Genomic DNA, 23,519 nt, shown 5'->3' with positions numbered 1-23,519 from the left:
ACCTACTAGACAAATTTATCTTATAAAAAACTGACTGATTTTTTTTTAAAAAGAGAATTAAATCAAAATTACTTTGATTATTATATATAAAAAATTATTAACTTAGACTAATCCAAGTTAATGTGATCCGGGCCTTAGCTAGCTGAACCCTAAGGCTCCAAATAAAAGTTCACGTTTTGGAGAAAAATCATTGTCTATCCATCTAGTCCAGAGGGAAAGCCCATTGAGATAAATTCTAGCCCATCCATTCTTTGAATTTTAAGAGAGGGCCTAAAGAAATTTCAAACAAAACCCACCCGATCAAAACACAACCCTCCAGATCACATTAGCGAAAAACACCAAACAGTATCTAATGTGCACTAGGGTCAGAAATTAGGGTTTAAGGAACTCCAGTAACAGCTTTGAGGAGCAGACATATGACACACACTCACATGTATAAATAAAGCTATTTACTCAACTTTGATGCATGTTCTTGTTGATTGCAAGGGCTCTCAACCGTATAAAAGAACCTCTTCTTTTCGCTTCTTAAGAGATTGTCTTTTGTTGATAAAAGCATAAGAGCAATGGCAGGAGAAGATCTGGAAGATTATACCATTATTAAAGAAGGAGAGGCTGAGATACTTATGAATGTTAAAAACCAAGTGTTTTACAACAAAACCCAGGTGCCTAAATCTTGTCTTCTGTTCTTTTGTTGGTTGTCTTATAGTAAATTTGTCTAAAAGAGATGTAAAGTTCGAATCTTTGATTTGCTGGATAGTAAAATCCGGTTTTTTGAATTGGAGTTTTGATGGGGTATTGGTTTTAGTTGAAGAGCTCCGGTTATTGTTTAATGGAAATATCTTAGGTAGAGGAACTAAGGTGTAATTGGTCAAAGAGAAAATTCTCAAAGAACTAGTCAAGAAGCCTTCTATCATAAATCAATATGCGGGGTTTTGATTGTCTCTTCAGTGACTGATTTACAACTGGTATTTTCACATGATAATGTAGTCTCCTAATTTTTCTTTTCCGGAGTTCAAAGATTTTGTTGTGGTTGCTTTACCGTTTCTGTACGTTGTGCAGTTAGAGGATCCTCATGATTTGACTCTATAATTGCCAGGTTAACAACAGAGACTTGTCTATTGCTGTCCTGAGGACATTTGTCTCCAAACGCAAAGAGGAGCATGAAGCGAAGCTGTCCAAAAGAACAAAATCAGCAGATAAGGCATCTGGCAAGGATGCACCTGAGCCTGCTGTAGAAGAAGAATCTAATGGGTCTGCTTTGGATAATGAAAAATCTAATGTTGAATGCGAAGCGCACAAAGAGATATCTCAGGTTGAACCTTGTAGCATTTCAGAAGAACCAATGAAGTCCGCAGAGGGAAATCATCGAGGGGAGCTGAAGCCACCAAAAGTTCTTGAGGTTCAATATCAGATCTCTTATTTCTATATATTTTCATGCACTCTTAATTAGTATTTGTTGTTATCAGTTCATTTGTTATCATTTTATAGGATTATCAAATCACTTTGCAAGTACTTTCTTTCTGGATACGCAGGCATTGTCAGCTTCCGGGTTAAGATCTCTAAGATATGCTTGTGAGGTAGAAGGGATTGGTAAAGTAGTGGCCTTGGATAATGATAAAGGTAAATATTTTGGATGCTTGACTTCTGGAAGCCTTTGCCTGTTCCTTGATTTTGAAAAGACACATTCTTGCACAAAATGGCCCTAGAAAAAGATCACGAGGCTGCTTCTATAACAGATGCCCATTAATGTAGACATTCTCTCACATATAAGTGTATTGTGTAACTTTATATGGCCAATTAAATAACAGGAGTTTTATTCTGTCATTTTCACCCTGCAGCATCAGTTGAAGCTTGCCAGAAAAATATTAAATTCAACGGTTCGGTGGCAATTTCAAAGGTCGAATCACATCTTGCTGATGCTCGTGTATATATGCTCACTCACCCCAAAGAATTTGATATGGTATGCATTTTATTTACTTGTTTAATTTATCTTTCTGAAAATCTGCATCCCTATAAAAAATGTCTTTTGTCAGTTCCGCTATAAACAGATTCAAATACCTTTAACTGTTTTCATGATTACTAATTCAATTATTTCAGAAAGTCCTAGCAGTTTTTCTGTTTATGTCAAAGCAGAAAAAGGAAAAAAATCTACTGCTCATTGGTTTAGATTGTTTCAGGTTGATCTTGATCCTTACGGATCACCTTCAGTATTTTTGGACTCTGCAGTTCAATCTGTTGTTGATGGTGGAATGCTGATGTGTACAGCAACTGATATGGCAGTGCTCTGTGGAGGCAATGGCGAGGTTTGTTACTCAAAGTAAGATTACAGTCTTTACCTTCTTGTTAACCATTCTTTTCCAAGACTGGTGGCATACCTTTTAACAAATACTTGTGGAATTAGGTATGGTTCTTACCCATTGAGAGGGAAATACTGCCATGAAATGGCCTTGAGGATCCTCCTTGCCTCAATTGAGGTACATCCATGCTCTTGAAAATCTCCCATTTCTTTTTTCCTTTTGGAGAACACAGACAAGCTATTTATATGCTTTTGGTCTAAAGAAACAGTACACAAATTGTGGGGAATATGAGCACTGAGAGTATCCTGCTTGAGCTGGAGATTCTTTTTTTCAATAATTAATTGTTTGTTCTTCTGCAGAGCCATGCAAATCGCTACAAGCGCTACATTGTTCCTATTCTGTCTGTCCAAATGAACTTTTATGTTCGGGTTTTTGTTCGTGTGTACACGTAGGTAGCCTGTTTATTTTCATTAATATTTGTTAAATATATAAGATAGCACTTCCATATCTAGCTGACTGAAACTGAAATTCTTGAATGCAGTTCTGCAAGTGCAATGAAAAACACTCCTCTTAAGCTCTCGTATGTTTATCAATGCATTGGTTGTGATTCTTATCATCTTCAACCTATTGGGAGGACTGTCTCCAAGGTACGCATCCTGTTTCAGTGTCACTTGTGCTTAGTTATTTACATGCATGGATGCATCCAAATTGATTTAATTTTCCATTTCATCACTTTATTGGTGATCTTGCTTCTCTTCATTTTTTCCTTCCACCATGGTCAACAGTAGTTTAGGATTGGTTGAGTTTGAGTGAGGGGACCATTCCAGCATTATGTGGCCAATTTGGTAGTGAACTCACAGGTTGGCAAGTTTGAACAATCCCTTTAGTGCTATTCCAACCTGATGAGCTCTGTTGGTGGGATGTAATTGAGTTTGAAACGTGAATTAAAATCATTGGGCTCTACCAAATTAACATTTTAATACATGGAGAGTGTATATGCTGCATGTGTTGACCTGCCCAGTTAAAATGGAATGAGTTGTGCCTGTTGGTTTGTATCGAATTCTATTGGCTGTAAAATATCTTGACATCTTTCATAACTTTGTTGACAGAAGAAAGTTTATAAATCTTTGGCTGTTCTGGATAAGCAATTTTATATTCTTAATTTTTCAAATTTATGAACAAAAAATCTTAAATTGGTCACCATTGAATATTGCAGTGACATATATATCATTTGATTTTACTTTTCAGGATAGCAGTGTAAGATATCTACCTGGGTTTGGTCCTGCTGTTCCTCAAGAGTGCAGTGACTGTGGGAAGAAATACAATATGGGTGGACCTATATGGTCTGCTCCCATTCATGATCAAGAATGGGTGACTTCCATACTCAAAAGTGTGAAATCAATGAAGGACCGATATCCTGCTTATGATCGCATATCAGCTGTACTGACAACGATATCTGAGGTTAGTTCCTGTGCTCCTTTTTTGGCCATGTTTCAGTTTTCTTCAGCTATTCCATTTCTTTGCTAGTGCAGGGCAAAGGGTTGAACTGTCATAATTTCCATGGTGCTGGAAATTTGGCGCGGGACTACCAATGTCTTAATGATATAGTTGTTCTCATTCCAATTTTACTGTTTGCAGGAATTGCCTGATGTTCCTCTCTTTTTGAGTCTGCACAACCTCTGTGCAACACTAAAATGCACCTCGCCATCTGCAGTAATTTTCCGTTCTGCTGTGATCAATGCAGGATATCGTATCTCTGGGACGCATGTAAATCCCCTGGGGCTAAAATCAGATGCCCCCATGGATGTCATTTGGGACATAATGAGATGCTGGGTAAGACACATGTCCAAGGATTTTCTTCTTGTTTTGCCCTCATATTCCCATACAACGTTGTTTCTTTGTGATTATCTGATTCATGGGAGGCAAATAACAAAATGGGAGTTCACTAATGCTAACACCTTTTTGTCTTAGAAAGTTGTTTTATCAGGGCCTCACCATGCATGTGCATTTTTGTATTTTTCTTTATTGAAAAAAAAAAAAAAGGTTTTTTTCCTTCCTGATGCATAAAGCTAAAATAAATTGAAGTAATAGCAACCTGTTAGAGCTTCCTGGACTTTTCTCCTTTGGGACATAATAAGATGCTGTGTTAGGATTCTTGTCTGAGGTTTTCCTTGGCTTCCTGTTATGCCTTTGTAATCCCAGTTAATGTTTTTATCAATGATTATCTGATTCATGGGAGGCAAATAACAAATTGGGAGTTCGCTGATAGCACCTTTTTTAAAAAGGTGTTTTACTAGTACCTCACCATACATGTGCATTTGTGTATTTTTTTTTTTATTTTTTTTAAAAAAGGTTTTTTCCCCCCTCCTGATGCATAAAGTTCAAATAAATTGAAGTAATAGAAACCTGTTTGAGCTTCCTGGACTTTTCTCCTTTGGAACATAATAAGATGCTGTGAGAGGACTCTTGTCTGAGGTTTTCCTTGGCTTCCTGCTATGCCTTCATAATCCCAGTTAATGTTGTTATCAATGATTATCTGATTCATGGGAGGCAAATAACAAACTGGGAGTTCGCTGATATCACCTTTTTTAAAAAGGTGTTTTACTAGTACCTGACCATACATGTGCATTTGTGTTTTTTTTTTTTTTTAAGGTTTTTTTCCCTCCTGATGCCTAAAGTTCAAATAAATTGAAGTAATAGCAACCTGTTTGAGCTTCCTGGAATTTTCTCCTTTGGAACATAATAAGATGCTGTGTGAGGACTTTTGTCTGAGGTTTTCCTTGGCTTCCTGCTATGCCTTCATAATCCCAGTTAATGTTGTTATCAATGATTATCTGATTCATGGGAGGCAAATAACAAATTGGGAGTTCGCTGATAGCACCTTTTTTAAAAAGGTGTTTTACTAGTACCTCACCATACATGTGCATTTGTGTATTTTTTTTTTTTTTTTTTTAAAATAAGGTTTTTTCCCCTCCTGATCCTAATAGCAAACTGTTTGAGCTTCCTGGACTTTTCTCCTTTGAACATAATAAGATGCTGTATTAGGACTCTTGTCTGAGGTTTTCCTTGGCTTCATGTTATGCCTTCATAATCCCAGTTAATGTTGTTGTCAATGATTATCTGATTCATGGGAGGCAAATAACAAGATGGGAGTTCGCTGATAGCACCTTTTTTAAAAAGGTGTTTTACTAGTACCTCACCATACATGTGCACTTGTGTATTTTTTTTTTATTTTAAAAAGGGTCCCCCCCCCCCCTCCTGATGCCTAAAGTTCAAATAAATTGAAGTAATAGCAAACTGTTTGAGCTTCCTGGACTTTTCTCCTTTGGAACATAATAAGATGCTGTATTAGGACTCTTGTCTGAGGTTTTCCTTTGCTTCATGTTATGCCTTCATAATCCCAGTTAATGTTGTTGTCAATGATTATCTGATTCATGGGAGGCAAATAACAAACTGGGAGTTCGCTGATAGCACCTTTTTTAAAAAGGTGTTTTACTAGTACCTTACCATACATGTGCATATGTGCAGGCTTTGTCTCTTCTCTTTCAGAAGAATTTCCTTCCTGTTGCATTGAGTTAAAATAGATTGAAGATGATGGCAATTTGTTCGAGCTTCCCGCAATTTTCTTTTTCTTTGTTGACATAATATGATCATGGATAAGGACTGATGTCCAAGGTTTTCATTTACTGTTATGCCTTCATAATCCCAGTTAATGTTGTTATAAATGATTATCTGATTCATGGGAGGCAAATAACAAATTGGGAGTTCGCTGATAGCACCTTTTGGTCATAGAAAGGGGTTTTACTAGTACCTCACCTTACATGTGTGTGTGCACTGTTCTTTCTAAAATAGAAATGGTTGTCTTTCCTAACCCAATTATTTAAATTAAAATTGATCGATAAAGGAAGCAATTTGTTTGAGCTTCCTGTGTTTTTCTCTTTCTTCTTTGGGACATATTATGATCCTTTACTTCCTTTTTTTCCTTCATAATCCCAGATACGGGTGTTTTTGTGGTTATCTGATTTATGGGAGGCAGAAAACATAATGGCTATTTGCTGATAGCACCTTTTGGTCTTAGAAAGGTGTTTTAGTAGTGCTTTACTATACAAATGCCTGCTTTTGGCTTCTTTTTTCTCCTTAAAAAAAGAGTTTTCCTATTCTTCCTGGCGCACAATGTTAAAATGCGTCGAAGAATTAGCAATTTGTATGAGCTTCCTGGATGTTTTCCCTCTCCTCTTTTGACATAATGGGATGCCGGCTGAGGACTTGTGTCCAATGTTTTTTCCTATCTTCCTGCTTTGCCTTTGTAATCCCAGATGTTTAGTTTTTGGTGGCTATCTGATTCATGGGAGGCAAATAACAAAATATGAGCTTGCTGATAGCAATTTTTGTTCTTTGAGAAGGTACTAGCACCTTTCCATACATGCACGCACGCGCAACACTCTCGCTTTAAAAAAAAGGTTTAATCTTAGAATAGATAGAAGAATTAGCATTTTGTTTGATCTTCCTGGACTTTTCTTTCTTCTTGGTGACATAAGGAGATGCTGTGTAAAGACTTTTTGGGTGGCTGTCTGATTCATGTGCGCCAAATAACAAAAAGAGCTTGCTAATATCACCATTTTATTTTAGAAAAGGTGTTTCACTAGTACAACGCCATATATTGTGTGTGTGTGTGCAATTTTTATTTTTTCAAGAATAAAAAAGTTTTCCTTTCCTTTCAGACGTGTAAAGTTAAAATAGATTGAATAAATTAGCTGTTGGTTTTTTATTGCTGTAGTTTCTTTCATTTTTCTTTTGGTGTTTTCTCATTTCCATTAATATTTTGCATGTGATCCTCTCAAGATGATTTTTAGAACTGTGCTCTCTTGTTTGAAGTATTGGAAAATGTAATCGATATACATGTAAAAGACAGCAGCTTTTTCCTGCCGCTGAAAGCACTCTTGATTATTAATGGGTTATGTATCTTTATGTAGGTGAAAAATCATCCTGTGAAAGCTCAAGCGCCTGATCTGCCAGGCAGCGTGATACTTGCAAAAGAACCTGTTCTTCAAGTATGTTTGTTTTCCAAGCTGCAGATCTAGATTTTTTTTCTCCTTATAACCTAAGTTGTTAATTCAATGTTAAACCAATTCTTGAACAATTGCCCACATTTGTACCTTGCATGTGCAGCACACACACTTCCCTGTGTTGTGGATGATTATCACCTGGCTGAGTTCTCTTACCTTTTGTTTCTTCTTACGTAGGCCAACTTTGCCCGAGCAGTTGCATCTCTTAGCAAGGCACAAGCCAAGAAGGTCGCACGTTTCCTTCCGAATCCTGAAAGACATTGGGGGCCAAAACTAAGGGCAGGTCGTCAAATTACCAGCAAGCACATTTCTCTTTTGGGTCCGGAGGCAGTGAATGAACATCTTAACCATGAAAACAGTGAAGAGCCTAAAGCCAAACGTTCAAAAACAGATGATATCAGTGATCCTACCTCAAGCTCTTAAGAATTAAGCCTTTTGATGCTACAGAAGTCATCTGTTTTAATGTTCTCTGCATTGCAGGTGGTTTCACATACCACTAAATTCTCAGAAGTTGAGAAAATTTTTGGTGAATGTGGAAGCAATCTTGTGTTTCTTATCCATAGAACCCCTTGCCATTTTTCTAGTGTCAGATGCTATTTATTACATTATAAATTCTTTTGCTTTTGTTAATCCACTGTGACAGTTTAGATTTTATAGCAACTGTATAGAGCCTGCAAGGCATTGTGATTGTTTAGAAAAACATTGAAGCAATATTATTTTATTATTTAAAATATAAAAATATCTAAAAATATAAAAATATTCTTAACTGCAAAAAACAAAGGAGCATGACCATAAAGGTGCTGGGTGCCTAGTGTGACAAATTTTCTACGAAAGAAATAATTGCATAAGTTTAATTTTATGTATCATGGACGATTGTTTTGTGAGATTCAACTTATGATTCGCAATAATTGACCAAAAAGAATTTTCAAAAGGAATTGACTGTGAGATTCAACTTATGATTCGCAATAATTGACCAAAAAGAATTTTCAAAAGGAATTGACTGCAAGTTTTTCTTGGCTCATCTGACTTGTTATTTGTGTGAAACTTGAATCTGGCATCGTTTGACGATTCATGTTTCTGAAGTCTAACTCGCACCTTCAAGGTCTCAGTCTTGCTGGGATTATCATCGTCTTCTGTCTCCAGTTTTTATTTCACTTGCATGTCGCGTGTCTTCAACAGTACCATCACTACTTTAGATCACATGCTGAAAGAATTTATGGTGCTCAGGTCACAAATAAAGCAAGCCGTCGGACTTCATATAATAAGTGTACATCTTCAACCTCCACGACAATTGATGCGTATTTGTTTGACATTATAATATGTTTATAAATATATCAAAATAATATTTTTATCACACCCAGCTGATTAATGGAAAAGGACAGAAGGAATGAAACAAGAAGCCTATTCCACCTTGTTTCTTAATACCTAGTAAAAGTTCAAGATAATCGTCTTAACTTTGCCAAATCCAAGAAGCATATTTTATTACTAAACTATCTGCATTTTATTCATGTGAACAAGAAGTTAATAAATTAAAAATAAAATAAAATAAAATACGTCCACCAATAGGAAAATCCAAGCATCGGCCACACTGGCAAGAATTAAGGATACAATGACTTAAATAATTAAACTCTTTTCTCATCCTGGCTTATGAACCTAATCAAAATCTCACTTAAGCTTTGCCATTGGTAGCTTTAGCAGAAGCTCCTGAGGGGTTCAGCTCGTCCCAGGCCTCGATCCAAGTAACCATGGCATCAGCAAGCTTATCAAAGTAAGGATCAACCTTTCCAAGCTTTTCTTTAACCTGCTTGGACAGCTCAATGTAGCACTTCTGAACAGTGGTGCAGTCTTTTGAAAGAGTTGCAGCTTGGAAGAAGGGAATGATCTCTTCCTGCCAGAAGATGCCTTTGTACTCCTTCTTTAGGTTCACAAATGGGTTGCTAGCCTTGCTGTGATAGATATATGGCAAACCAGTCTTCACTCCTAGTCCCAAATGATCACAGATAACCTGGAAACAATCATCAATTAAATACCAAAAACATTTCTAAAACATATAGAACAAGTCTTGCTTTTTTTATGAAATAGATGCACATATGTACCTTGGTGCACCAGCCAGCCCACATATCATCGTAGCGACCAATTGGTTGACCATCACCCATGAGACCAAAGTACATGGCAGGGCCAATCAAATCGCGGTCAAAACATAAATTCATACCACACATAGGGAACAAGGTGCCCTTAGGAATGGTCAAAACAGCATCCACGTACCTAATAAATTGCAAGCATGGTATTAAAAACTAATTGAATCAAAGACATTTCGAGGGCCAAATTAAGTCCTCGCACTCATCAATGGATCACACACCTTGTGTTCCTCTCAAGAGGCTTGACGAGCTGAGTAGGAGCATCATAATCAGGGATGTTGAGCCACAGGCCATGAGAAACAGCAGTGGGGACACCCTCACGAAGACTGAAGGGGTATCCACGAACAAAATCTGCACCATCTCTGTAAGGATCATAGAGGGTGTTGAAGAAAAATGGAGTTGATGGCGAGAGAATGTTCTTGATGTGCTGCTCAAGAGCATTGATAGCTTTACCAGATGGATCCTTAGCAACCTAACCACATAGCTAACAGTTAAACATCTATATTTTTTTGTTGAATAGATAAAGTGATGCATTCAAATTGTGACGAGGCAGGATTTTTATATCAAAACATGGTGAGAAATAACATTAAGTTTTTTTTTCAAGTATAGTTTTAAAGAACACTAACCATCTAGCAAGGATACTTAAGCACATGGAGTTAGTATAAAACAATTGATTAATCATGTTGGGATTTATTTTTTTTATGAGGCAAGCGGAGCATTTAGCCTTCAAATCCGATGCTTACCTTATAGTTTATTCTAAACAAGGACCCACCAATCAAAAAAGAGAAAAAGTGAAGCTTCCTTCCATTATCAATTAGTAAGAACATGTGAAATCACAGACAATTCAAAATTAGACCAGATCAGAATTCATAGCTGTCCATCACTGCAATTTGCAACCACATATTTGTCAATTACAAATGGCATGTTGCTATGATACCCCTTTGTGCAAAGTTATAAACATTGCTTCAGCTTTCCATGCATGGGCCACTTAATTGAATTTGTATTAACAAATCCAACTTGATTAGGTATGAGATAATGATATGAGGTGTCATAAATAATACAAAACCCAATATTGTCAGATCTCAAGTTACAAGACCATGTCACAATGTCTAGAGAGATTTCACATCATTACTTCAAATCTAATATGGCACGTTCATAGAAACAGAACAGAAAAAGATGCTTAGGTACATTGGACTGGAAAAGTCTAAAGAAAGACTACTTCTAAACCAAAAAAAACCCCAATTTCACAAATGCCACAATCAAACTTAAAAGGAAGCAAGAATCAAAACATAATTCTAAGGATCCTGCAATTTTTTATTTGGTTTACAAGTTCAATTAGGACTTCAAACCATAAATCTGTAATGTGTGTCAATTCAGATTTTCTGAAGGCGATTTAAAACATGATTATGCCAATGTATATCACTTAATAAAATGCACTACAAATCACTCACAATTATGAGGAAGAAAGTACAGAAATCCACTGACAAAGAAGCTTTGCAGATCAAAAACAGACTACAGTTACAGAATTAGTATACAGAGATTTAAAAATCATAAACCTGTCATGTGTCAATTAAAGTTTATGAAGAAGATTTAAACATGATGATGCCAATGTATATCGCTTAACAGAATGTAGTGCAAATCACTCACTAATGTGTTTTAAGAAAAAACAGAAATCCACCGACAGAGAAGCTTTGCAGATCGAAAACATGCAACAGTTACAGAATCGGCATATAAATTTATCAACTCACATAACATAAACAGATCCAAAATCAAGAAAATCCAAGTCACAAAACAGATCAAATCTACCTCTAAATTAAGAAAGATCTAAAATTTGGCCTAAAAAAACCAAAATCCAGATGCAGAACACCCTAAAAAATAATAAAAGGAGAGAAAAAGCAGAGATCGAAATAACTTACAAAGCAATCATCATCAATAGTGAAAATATACTTCTTCTTAGAAACCATGTAACCAAAGCAACGACAAGCAGAGTCCTTGAAAGAGATACAAGAGGCCTTGGGACCAAGAATCTTGTTAATATCATTCCTATTATAAAGCTCATAATCAAAACCCTCAGGGACCTTAATAGTCCTAGATGGATCACCGTCTTGAACGATGATAAGATGGTATGGCTCAAAGAACGGCCTCCACATCTCCAAGAAATCCAAGTTCCTTATGGTTGGTATAACAATGTCAAGCTCATCTTTCAATAAAGGTACAACCTTTGCTGCTGTTTTTGTGTCAGTTGCAGGCTCAACCATTGTTAAGGAGAGTAACAGAGACAAAGAGGAAGGGACGGAGGGAGAGAGGTTTACTGCAGAGAAGGAGACGAGTGTCGAGGGATATGTGAGCAAGGTGTGTAATGTGTATATATAAGGAGAGGTGTGGGCTGGCACGTGCAATTCCGTGAAATGTGGCCGAAATGGAGGTGAAGTAGGAGACGTGTCTGAACCTGGTGGAATGTGAGAGAGAGGGGGGCGGGGACTTGTTCAAAAACACAGACGGGGTTGTAGGGGACTAGGGGTCAGTCACCCTATGGGTAAACTTCATTGAATGGTCCTTCAACTTTCATAAATTAATTAACTCAGCCCTCCTATCGCTTTCAACATGTAATCTCATGCAATATCTTCGTCCACTTAGATGCATGCACGTAGCAACACGTAGTGTACTTATGATGAACAAGAGCAGTGAAAGATGTCTTTCAGAAAGCTGTAAAGATTAATTTTTCAAAATATTTTTTTTATTTATAAATATATTAAAATAATATATATTATTTTTTAAAATTCATTTTCTATGTCAATTAAAAAATATTTAAAAATTAATTTAAAATCAGGTTTTTTTCGTGCAGTCTATCTAGTACGAGATTCGAAATCTAATTTACCTTAATTTTATTTTTGACCAGATTTTTTTTTTCAAAAACCGTGTTATTTTTAAAAAAAATTAAAACATCCATTTTATTAAGAAAAAAATTAATTTAAAATAAAATTAATTTTTTTAAAAAAAATAAAATAAAATATTAACTTAGCAAACCTAGTACTTAGGTTGATATAACAAAAACAAATTATATTCTTGGTGTTCAGTAAATATTTTTTATTTAAAAATATATTAAAATAATATTTTTTTATTTTAAAAAAATTATTTTTAATATTAGTATATTACAATAATTTTTAAAAAAAAAAAAATATATTAATTGAAAATAAAAAAAACATTAAAAAATTTCAATTTTTTGAACATAATAACTAATTTTAAAGTCCATTTGACTGCATAATGCCCGTGCGAGGATTGTCGGTTCATCCCTCCGTTTGGCGGAGGATCACACATTTCAAACGTATTTTTTGTACGATTTCCGTGTGGGGTCCTTACATGTGTTGGCCCAGAGGTGTTCGATGGTCTAAAGTCTTTTGGGGCGGTACCTTTGGTGTCTGGCATGGGACAGGCTGGTATTACTTCCGACATCTGTCATAAAGGTCATCTGGGTCTGTAAGTTTTTTTTTATTGTTTTTTTATTTTCAAAAAAAAATATCTAAAGTTATGTGTTTTAAATATTTTTTTTAGTTTTAATATATTAATATTAAAATAAAAAAAATATTATTTTAATATATTAATATTAAAATAAAATAAAAATATTATTTTAATATATTTTCAATTAAAAAATAATTTTACAACATCACATAAAAATACTTTGTAATCGAGGTATTTGAATTTGGTTTTATGAGTTAAGTGGTGTTAATTTTTCTACTAATAAAGTATGAATACCAGGGATTGCTATTTTATAAATTATAATTACTATATTGTATTGTCGGAAGAATTTCTTAAAATCAAAATAATTAAACTCCATGAATAAATAAGTATATGTCTATATAATATATTGTCTTGAAGGTATAAAATGGGGAAAGAAATGTTGCTTGCTTTAGAATTCCCTTAATCATCGATTAATGCACTTTACTTGAGATTTTAGTAACGAAACAAAGCACATGCATCTCCTCGTCCTATTACTTTTAAGGTAACATACATGTTGACTGTCCATTGTTTTTTATTTTGGAAAACCCCCCACATTTATTTTCCTTAATTGAACCAAGAAATTCAGAAACTTACTCTTAAAAATAAGTTGTTTTTTTATTCATAAATGTTGGCATACGTTTGATTTCCCACTTTTTGTTTCTTAAATTCTCAAAGAAAACACACAAAAGAGTTGAAAATATCTCCCAATAGAGAGCAGTGTGCTTGACAATTATTAATTAATTAAAGATAGTCAATAGTCCCTAATCAAAGGTTTGCTAATTATTGATAAAGCGGTTTAACATTGACCCAAGAGTCATTAATTCATCATTAATTAGTTGTCGTCGACTGAAGCACATTAATGTAGATGAAAAAAAATATTCTGGTAACATCAATGACTTTAGATAATCTACCTTAAAGGTCAAGATAATTAAATTTTTATTATTATAAAGATTATTTCTCAAGAATGTATCTTGAATATCTACATATATATTTCGATAAAGAAAAACATTTAAATTGGACTATAGATTATATCCAATGAGAGTGTTACATGGCTGCAAATAAAATTAAACATGTCAAAGAATCAATTCAACCCAAAAATTTAAGTTGTTAAGTAAGGTTACATAATATAATTTATATTATTCTTTAACATACCACCTCAAGTGAAAGTATTTTAAATTTGAAATTTGCATAGACCCATATTACCTTGTACTTGTTTTTTATCAAATAAATGAAGATGATGAGATTCAAACTTATGACTGCTTGATCATCAAGATTCTGATACTATATCAAAGAACCATTTCAATTTAATAGTTTAAGCTGTTAGGTGAGATTCAATGATATGATTTATATTATCTTCTAACAAAATTTATAAAATTTATTTTATAAACAAATCAACTTGTAAAAAAAAAAAAAAACATTTATCGACTGCATGAGAAGTTGCTATGAAAATATACAAGTCTAACTTTCGTAAGGCTTGGAAAGTCAAGATCTAATCAATCTTATAGGTTTGGTTCAATTCGCTTTGTAAATCAGGTACGTCCGTAAATCAAAATTTAAAATCATATAAATAATTTCAAGAACTTTCAGGCAAAGGAATAGATGGATGGGGGGAAATCAAAAGCCAGAGAGACATGCAGGCACCGACAGGGAAAAGCACCGCCGCTTTTGATAAGGAGTGAATGCCGGAGGAGGAGGAGGAGGAGGAGGAGGAGAGATGGATATTGTGTGGCACTAGAAAGATGAACTGCGTTGCATGTGTATGGAAACTCGGGTTTTTTCTTTTTGTTGCTTTCATCATTAGCAAGGTTTAATTTACGCGTTTGATGGTGCTAATTATTTGCTTTATCTCTCCATTTCCTTGAGATGAATTTCATATTTCATGTCTACTTTAGAATAAGAGAAATTCCATTTTCAGGTGAAGGAAAACTAGCTAAACCGAGTTAATTTCTAAAAAATATAAGAGAGGTTCTACATTTAACAGAATGGAATACCTTTTAGGAATGTTTAAAGAGCTTAAGAGCCTGTTTAAGAATATAGTTATAGTTGTTTTTTAAAGTATTTTTCATACTGAAATATATTAAAATAATATATTTTTTTTTATTTTTAAAAAATTATTTTTAAGATCAGCGCATCAAAATAATTCAAAACATACAAAAAAATTAAATTTTTACAAAAAAAAATTAATTTTTTTAAAAACACAATTTACACCGCATCCTTGGACATTCTCTAAATGGTACACCATTTTAATGATTTTATATATTAATAAGAAAATATAATGTTATTGGAAAATAGTAAATTATTAATATTTATGTATACATGTAAATAGAAAATAAGATGTTAGGGTTTACATCAAAACTTATTAAATAATATACTAATCATTGATTATAATTTATCTTTATGAATGTTAATTTTAATCTACATATATATATGCTAGAAAATACATTATATTGAATAAAAAGTTATATTATACAATAATCATATATACATATTATATTATATAAATTTTATTATAAAAATAGGATACCGTGGAAAAAATTGTTGTTTTTCAATGTGTACCGAACATGAGAAAATGTTGAATAGTATTATTTTAAAAAAGTCAATAACTATAAAAAATACTATTTTTTATGAAATGATCAAATACGGTAAATAATTTTTATTTTATTTTTCATGATATAAACATATGATCAAACATATAAAAAAGTTTTCCTTGTTTTTAAGAATGATTTTTCATGGAATTCACTTTACAACAATCAAATAGAGTCTTCATATCTATCCAATTAAATTTTTATTACATTTATTTATTTTACTTTCATATTGTGAGAACTCATTGTAATTAAAAGCATAACAAGGAGAAGTTTGAATAATTATCTTGTCTAATCATAAGGAGTGTAACTCAACTAATCAGGTCCTAGATTTGCTTTCTAGAGGTCACCAATTTGAGTCTCACAAATCTCAGGGCCACTGGAAGCTTACATAATTGTTAATTTCAGGCCTCGTGAAATTAGTCGAGGTACGCGCAAGCTAACCCGAATACCCACATTACCAAAACAAATTATCTTGCCTAGTGCATAGAATTGAGGCGGGAGTGATCACCACTTGCATGGAAAAAAAAGCCGAAAAGTGTTGTTCGATCATTAATATGACTCGAAGGTTTTTTTTTTTTCCTAACATTTTTTTAGAAGCAGAAACCGATATCCTTCCTTTTTAATTTACAGGATTTAAATTTAATTTAATTTCTTTCACTACAAGATTTAATAGTTTTACCGATAGAATTTTTCCATCGGCATAAGACACATATTCCGTCGATAATTAATTTACCAACAAAATTACCGACGAAAATGCTCCATCGGTAAATCCGTAGGTAATAAAAAATATTATTACTGACGGAATTACTGACAGAATAGACGCGTCGGTAATAATATTTTTTTTATTACCAACGGATTTATCGACGGATATACTGACGGAAATTCCATTGGTAATTCCGTCGGTAATTATTCAATTTTTTTTTTTAAAATTCATTTTATAAATTATAAAATAATTAAATTAACATAAATCAACACTCTATAATATATACTCAAAATGCTTGGAAAAAAGAATAAGAAAATCAACTCAAACAAATTTGCAACAAATAAATAAAACAAAAAACAAATATAGTGAAAAAAATCATGAAAAAAAGAAGAAAAAAGAAAAATCTTACCTTAATGTAATTGCAAGTGAAGCTAAGGAGAGAAATTTTTTTTCTTAAAGCATATTAATTAAAAAAAGAAACTAAGAGGATAAAAGAATAAAGAAGAAGAAGAAGAAGAAGACATACCTAAGCATGGAGGAAAAGAGAAGGAGATGAGGAGATAAAAGAAGAGAAAGAAATGGATATTTATGTTTTTTTTACATATAGTGAAGAAGAAGAAGAAGAAGAAATGAGTCTGTCTCTTGTGAAATAAAGGGATTCAAGCTTTTTATTGGGGCACGTTAGCGATGAATTTACCGGCGGATAATTGAATATTAATATTTTTTAATTATTTCGTTGGTAATTCCATTGATAATATTTAATTTAAATTTTCAATTTCGTAAAACGTTTTTAGAAACCGCCAACAATTACCAATGATTTTTCAATCCATCGGTGATTCTATCTGTAATATTTAAATGGAAATTTTAAATTACTTGATTTTTTTTAGAAAAAACGCCAAATAACACCGACGACTTTTCAATCCATCGGTGATTTTGTTTGTAAAGAATAACAATTAACAGTGCAATTGAAAAGTGAACAGTTTTGAAGCTCTTTAGAAAATACCAACGGAAAATTCCGTTGGTGCATCTCTTTATAATTGACATGATGAACAGTGTTCACAGTTTACCAATGAATTTATCAATAGATTTTACCGACGGAATTTATGGTAATTCCATTGGTAAAAAATAACACGTCATTTTTTTTTGCTTTGTTTTAATTTTTTTCCTCATTATAATTCCCTCGGTATATACCAAGGGAATATTTCCGTCGGTAAAATCCTTCAGAAATTTACCGACGGAAATATTTCCTCAGTATTCTTGTTTGTATTTATCGATTTTTTGATAATGTTTATATGATCATTACGACAATATTTTATAATTCTAAACGCATTTACGTACGAAAGTGACATGTGAAACACCATTTCAATACATATATAATAAGATAGTCTATTATTAAACACATAAAAAAAAAAAAAAACCTTCTTGTACGTATACATGTATAGTTTTCATAGGAGCATTTTTGTGTGGATTCTAAATTATAGTTTATGATAATAAATAAATAAATAAAAATCCCAATATATGCTCTTTATGGTGTCACTCTAAAATATTTTAAAAGGGAAAGATAAATCAAGTTACAATAGTGTATATTATATATATAAAAATAAAGACAATCAATAGATTTGATGAATTTGATGTGTTTGTAGAAGTGGAGTTTTAGCTGATTCTAACTATAAAAAAAAAGTTTCTAAAAAGAGAAGTTAGAACTTTGTGTTTGACATTAACAGCCTAGACGCATTGGTTGGTTCAACTGCATATACATAGAGAGTTAGAGACTATTGCGGTAGCTTTTGTGGTTGTGGTTTGAAAAAAGTTGTTTTATAAAAAGTACTTTTAGTTGAGGTTGGTTTGAAAAAAATAGGTGTTTGGTTAAAACTGTGGTTGAAATTGAGGTCGAAGAAAAAGTAGTTTAATGTGTTTGGTTAAAAAAAAATGCTTTTCAAATTGAGGTTATAAAATAATTAAAAAATATATATATTAATATTAATGATTTTAATTTAAATATTGTAAATTTAACTACTGTTATTACATCATGAAATAAATAATATTGATATCAAATATTTTTTTATTATTCTATTACACTATGTGCAATGTCATCACATACGAAATCTATCCAACAAGGATTATATTTTTCATGGTTTCTTAAGCACGCAACAACAAAAACTGAATCTTTTATTACGTCATCAAGTGATTTCCTTTTAATTTTTTGAATAGAACACAATTAAAATAAAAATAAAAACTGAATTTTTTTTAACTAGGCCAGACCCGGCAATAACATAATTGGAATTGCGATCAAATTTCACAAATGCTACGTCATTATAATTTTTAAAAAAGCAATGAAAAGTAACATGAACAGTGGAGTTCACTCTCCACTGTTCATGTTACTGAACAGTGGAGAGTGAAAACTCTCCACTGCGTTCCACATGTTTGCGCCTTTGCGGAAAGCAGCTGAGAGCTGCTTTCCGCAAACCTGCGGTTTTAATTTATTTTAGTCGGCCCCACATGAACAGTTAGCATGGTTTTTATATTACCAAACGCTTAACAGCTGCGGTTTTCTTTAAAAGCAACCGCAACAGCGGAAACAAACACCTACTATAGATTTGTCTAGCCTACGTCTATAATAGTAGGCTTAGACAATGACATGATTCCAAAGGTCCACCATTTTAATGGAATTTTGTTGAAATTTTATGGTTTGTTGGAGCCCTTTTTTACCTTTTATTTTCCAATATATTTTTTAAAAATTAAAAGCTAAAAAAAATGGAAAGCAAAATGATGATCAAGGAAAAGATGGGCTAAAATAAAGATAAGAGCTTGAGTTATCGTAAACCACAACTATATGATAAAAAAATAAAAATATTAAAAAATTAAAAGTTATAAATACAAGGAGATAAAGAGATGATCGAGATGAGGGATTAGAATGAGGGAACATATTATTATAAAGTGTGTTCTAAATACAAGAGAGATTAGAAAAAACACACGCGCGCGCACACATAAATTATCGGAGTTTCTATATGAGAGAAAAAAATTACTAATTAACTCGAAAACAAAGGTAATGAAAAATATATAGTGAAACTTTAATTCATGGTCCTTAATCAACACAATACACCTCTCATATAGATCATCAATTTCTATGTTTTTCTCTATAGAAGTACTAAAAGCTAATCCTCTACTCAATCTACCTATCAATATATTTAATTTAAAACTTTATAAGAAACAAAAGAATGTGTGGCTTTTAAGTCTGGTAAGGCATGCACTCCTTCTAAATTTAACATCACCCCACCTTTCATTTCAATAAATATATTATGCTTTTTTTTTTTCAATGTGTTCCTAACTTCTGAATTCAAAACCTATAACTATGAGGTTTCAATCACATGCACACATTCAAGCATTCTTACATACTTACACGTTTATAATTTTAAAGGTCATACCCCAATTTCAGATCCCCTAAAATTATTTGCATATTAACTGCCATAGATTAGTGACAACTTCAGAATGTGTTCCTAACTTCTGAATCCCCTGGTTTTCGTAGCCTACTCCTACTAGAATCACTCTCACTAATAGATTAGGGAACTAATAGTTGTTCTTACACTCATAACCACCAACTTCCATCTCCTCTACCTGAACACACTATCTCTTCCACCTGATCACAACTTAACCGCCATTGATCAACGATAACCTCTCTTTCCATGATTCCATAAACCAAATCACATTCCTTCTTGTCGTCCACTAAAGCAACCTAAACAATAGAAGTCGTAGTAGCATTTGAAAGAAAAATGAGAGAGAGAACACGGTGGAGAGGGAAAATAAGAAGGAAAGCTAGCCAAACTATTTCATAGCTTGACCTCCCCTCTCCAATGGTTGTGGATTGCATCGCCAATATAAAAGTGAAGAGGAGAGAGCATAGCACCTGATCCAGTTAGCCATCTCTCCAACCGGTGTATAGACCTACGTGCCACAATCATGGCAATGCTGTCACACACCGACACTGTCCATTTCAGTTCCACCGGTATCTGGACAAAATCCAGCAGTTTCCAATAATCATTTATGAACCCTTAAACATTCTATTTATTTTTGAATTGTGTTGAATATGTGTACGACTTAATCAATAATGATGTTTGGTCTGTATTTTTGTTTTCTTCTTGTAACTCAAAATCAATTCAAGATTATAAATTCTAATTAGGCCTTTTCTTTTAAGGATAAACGATCTTATATCTAAGATTAATTTGTGTGAGGCTATTTTTGTATCTCTTTTTGATATATGGGTAAGTTTGGATTAGTTCAACATGATCTCATATAAAATCAATGAGTGTGAGCTAGTGAAGGTTTTTGGGTTTATTTTCAACACAATCAAAGTAAGTGAGTTAAATTTTCAACTTAATATTTACCATCCTCTCGAGTCCGACATCTATATTTTAAAAGTAAGGATACGGCCTCGTTGTAGGGGCTAGGTCTTAGATCATTACTTTTAAGTTTTGGTAGTTTTTTACCATGTGAGTTTAGGTAAATAACTAGTATATAAACATTATAGGTAGGGGTGATCATTTTCGATTTAGTTTGGTTTTCACATGAAAAAAATCAACTAAACCAACATTATTATTTTTAAAAATTTAATGTTGAAACCGGTTCAAACCGATTGGTTTCGGTTCAATTCAATCTATTTCTATTGTTAAGAAACCAGTAAAACCAAGAAGCAAATCCCGTTTTTGTTGTTCAAAAACTTGTTCCCATTTACATGACCAAGACATGATTGAATTCTAGTTAAAATACAAGCAAAAACAGAGTTGCAAATTAATTATAACACAATAAAAAAAATGCAAAAACCCACAAAATATAAAGAAAAACAGAAATTGGAGATCAATTAAGATTGGAAGGAAAACAAATCTTCTCATAGTTAATGAGTTGGATCCAAATAAGAGCTCAAGATTGGAAGGAAAATAGATTTCCCCATATTTCAATCACCCATCTTAAATTGATACTTTTTTTGTGTTCTCAGGAACCTGTTTCTGTTGCTCTCTCTGCACTCAATCTTGCCATTCAGTTTCATGGTTGGGTATCCTTTTTCATCCTAAGATACTATAAGTTGCAACTGACACCAAGTAAGAAGACTTACTATGAATATACTGGCTTGTGGCCCATCTATGGAATTCTATCGATGAACTCGTGGTTCTGGAGTGCTGTTTTCCACAGTCGGTGAGCAATATTACCCGATCAATTACATTGTAATAAAAAGATGTTGAATCTGCTAATTCTTGGCAGCAAACATTGGTTTTAGCTGTAATGTGACAATGTCAGATCTACATATGCCTTTCTATTTAGATATATTTTATTGCGTTTTCTGTTTTGTCCTCCTGTCTGGTGGGTGATTTTCAAATTTAATTTATTGCAGAGATGTTGAGTTGACCGAGAAACTAGATTGTTCATCTGCTGTGGCGTTACTAGGGCCTTGTTTGTTTCCCGGAAAGTAGTTTCCGGGAAATCATTTTCCAAACTTTCCTGTGTTTGTTTGTCATTAGAAAAGTTGGTCAACGGAAAACAATTTCCGGTCAGCGGAAAACACTTTCCGGTCAACGGAAAACACTTTCCAGTCAATTTTAGTCAAAAAAAAATTGACTTGGTTTTCAGGAAAGTGTTTTCCTTTTAGCCGTGTTTGTTTTCCGAAAAGTGGTTTCCGGGAAAGCACTTTCCAAACTTTCTTGTGTTTGTTTGCCAGTAGGAAAGTTGGTCAATGGAAAACACTTTCCAGTAAAAGAAAAATTTGGCTTGGTTTTCAGGAAAGTGTTTTCCTGAAAAAATTTGAGGGGAAAACACTTTCCGGAAGTTGTGAAAAATTTAGAAATGTCATTATTTGCTGATTATATCAAAATTTGATCCTCAAACTTTTGATTGCTATATATATTTTGTTTTGAATATTTTTTTTCAATTTCATCTCTTAAATTTTATTTTTATATTAACTTTGGTCCTTATTTTTATAATTGCTATTTGCTTTTTTCTTATCATTTTTTTTATTGAAATTTTTTATTTATCAAATTTGATCCTCATTCTTTTGATTGTTACTTATTTTATTTGAAATAATTTATGAAATGTTGATTATTATTATTTTAATTTCTTCATTTTTCATTTTTGTTTTAATTTTTTAGAATTTGATCCCTATTATTTTGATTATTATTTGTTTTATTTGAGATAATTTATGAAATTATATATATTTTTTTTCAAATTTCATTCTTATTCAACTTTTTAATTTGTAAGATTTGTTCCTCATTATTTTAATAAAACTTGAGAAAAATAAAAATATTAATAAGTTATTTTCCAGCTCATTTTCCATGACATAACCAAACACTGGAAAATGTTTTCCAGTTCATTTTCCATAACACTACCAAACATCGGAAAATATTTTCCTGGAATTCACTTTTCAGGAATTCACTTTCCCCGAAATTCACTTTCCAAAAGGAATTCAGTTTCCTACAAACAATCGTAGCCTAGGGTTTTCCCCTATTCTAGCAATACTACGAGCTTTCAACATGAGAGATGAGGCTGCCAGGGTCATGGTCTCTGCTCCAATAATTGCATTTGTTACTACACATATCTTATATCTGAACTTCTACAACCTGGATTACAGTAATTGTTTTTGTCTTCTAATCTTCCTACTCTACAAGGTACAATAATAGACCTTTGTTTAAACTTACAGGGGAGCTGCAGGATATCATTACCGTTCACACTTATTCATTTGTGTTTGTTTGATTTAAAGAAGCCTTGTATTGGCCCCACTGAGAAGGATCCTGTCACATTTCTGGTACGTCTCTTGTGCTGTGTCTTTCTCGTCTTCAATCGTGTTTTTGTTGTACTCAAATTTTGATGTGGTTTGATTGAAGTAAATGGGAAGTTTATGAAGTTATTGCTAGGGAGAGGAGAATATGATGGAGAAGATGAGAGGAAGGGATGGACTTAGAGAGAAGAGAGATAAAGAGAAAAAAGAGTAATTATTTTCAGGAAGCTAAATTAAGATTTTAGTCTTATACTTCAAAACTAGTCTAACAACTTAGTGTGTGTTTGGTATTGCTGTAACTGTTGTGGTTGTGGTTTGAAAAAAGTTATTTTATAAAAATTATTTTTAGTTGAGGTTGGTTTGAAAAAAATAGGTGTTTGGTTAAAACTGTGGTTGAAATTAAGGTTGAAGAAAAAGTAGTTTAATGTGTTTGGTTAATAATGCTTTTTAAAATTGAGGTTATAAAATAATT

The 23,519-nt window shown here is 32.9% G+C and overlaps 3 protein-coding genes, 8 non-coding genes and 1 pseudogene across 11 annotated transcripts; 11 read left to right on the top strand and 1 right to left on the bottom strand.

The window, feature by feature from the left end:
- Positions 1–321: 321 nt before the first annotated feature.
- Positions 322–7,993, top strand: LOC118042707 (tRNA (guanine(26)-N(2))-dimethyltransferase 2). The gene is made up of 12 exons (XM_035050425.2): positions 322–662; positions 1,097–1,399; positions 1,533–1,620; positions 1,839–1,960; positions 2,178–2,317; positions 2,402–2,474; positions 2,657–2,745; positions 2,839–2,944; positions 3,546–3,758; positions 3,936–4,130; positions 7,271–7,348; positions 7,541–7,993. The coding sequence occupies exons 1-12, from the start codon at positions 564–566 to the stop codon at positions 7,784–7,786; spliced, it is 1,752 nt and encodes a 583-aa protein (XP_034906316.1). The 5' UTR covers positions 322–563; the 3' UTR covers positions 7,787–7,993.
- On the top strand, positions 4,175–4,301 carry LOC118042765 (small nucleolar RNA snoR83; annotated as a pseudogene).
- On the top strand, positions 4,493–4,611 carry LOC118042770 (small nucleolar RNA snoR83). The gene has a single exon (XR_004686511.1). It is a non-coding gene; the product is annotated as a small nucleolar RNA snoR83 (small nucleolar RNA).
- Positions 4,804–4,922, top strand: LOC118042763 (small nucleolar RNA snoR83). Its single transcript, XR_004686505.1, has one exon. It is a non-coding gene; the product is annotated as a small nucleolar RNA snoR83 (small nucleolar RNA).
- LOC118042762 (small nucleolar RNA snoR83) lies at positions 5,102–5,220 on the top strand. Its single transcript, XR_004686504.1, has one exon. It is a non-coding gene; the product is annotated as a small nucleolar RNA snoR83 (small nucleolar RNA).
- Positions 5,388–5,506, top strand: LOC118042767 (small nucleolar RNA snoR83). The gene has a single exon (XR_004686508.1). It is a non-coding gene; the product is annotated as a small nucleolar RNA snoR83 (small nucleolar RNA).
- LOC118042768 (small nucleolar RNA snoR83) lies at positions 5,695–5,813 on the top strand. The gene has a single exon (XR_004686509.1). It is a non-coding gene; the product is annotated as a small nucleolar RNA snoR83 (small nucleolar RNA).
- Positions 6,000–6,122, top strand: LOC118042769 (small nucleolar RNA snoR83). The gene has a single exon (XR_004686510.1). It is a non-coding gene; the product is annotated as a small nucleolar RNA snoR83 (small nucleolar RNA).
- Positions 6,287–6,408, top strand: LOC118042764 (small nucleolar RNA snoR83). Its single transcript, XR_004686506.1, has one exon. It is a non-coding gene; the product is annotated as a small nucleolar RNA snoR83 (small nucleolar RNA).
- On the top strand, positions 6,607–6,724 carry LOC118042766 (small nucleolar RNA snoR83). Its single transcript, XR_004686507.1, has one exon. It is a non-coding gene; the product is annotated as a small nucleolar RNA snoR83 (small nucleolar RNA).
- An 880-nt stretch (positions 7,994–8,873) lies between the features above and the next one.
- On the bottom strand, positions 8,874–11,972 carry LOC118042706 (UDP-arabinopyranose mutase 1). The gene is made up of 4 exons (XM_035050424.2): positions 11,418–11,972; positions 9,723–9,973; positions 9,460–9,628; positions 8,874–9,368 (listed from the first exon to the last, which is right to left on the bottom strand). The coding sequence occupies exons 1-4, from the start codon at positions 11,757–11,759 to the stop codon at positions 9,033–9,035; spliced, it is 1,098 nt and encodes a 365-aa protein (XP_034906315.1). The 5' UTR covers positions 11,760–11,972; the 3' UTR covers positions 8,874–9,032.
- Positions 11,973–14,678: 2,706 nt separating this feature from the next.
- Positions 14,679–23,230, top strand: LOC118042741 (uncharacterized). Its single transcript, XM_073405550.1, has 5 exons — positions 14,679–14,756; positions 21,278–21,474; positions 21,671–21,715; positions 22,760–22,899; positions 23,154–23,230. Exons 1-5 carry the CDS (start codon positions 14,679–14,681, stop codon positions 23,228–23,230), a joined length of 537 nt encoding a protein of 178 aa, XP_073261651.1.
- Positions 23,231–23,519: the final 289 nt, after the last annotated feature.

The sequence above is a fragment of the Populus alba genome, chromosome 17, assembly GCF_005239225.2.
Source record: "Populus alba chromosome 17, ASM523922v2, whole genome shotgun sequence".
Classification (NCBI taxonomy): Eukaryota; Viridiplantae; Streptophyta; class Magnoliopsida; order Malpighiales; family Salicaceae; genus Populus; species Populus alba.
Note: the sequence above shows the minus strand (reverse complement) of the source record. Positions and strands in the feature narration are given on the sequence as shown.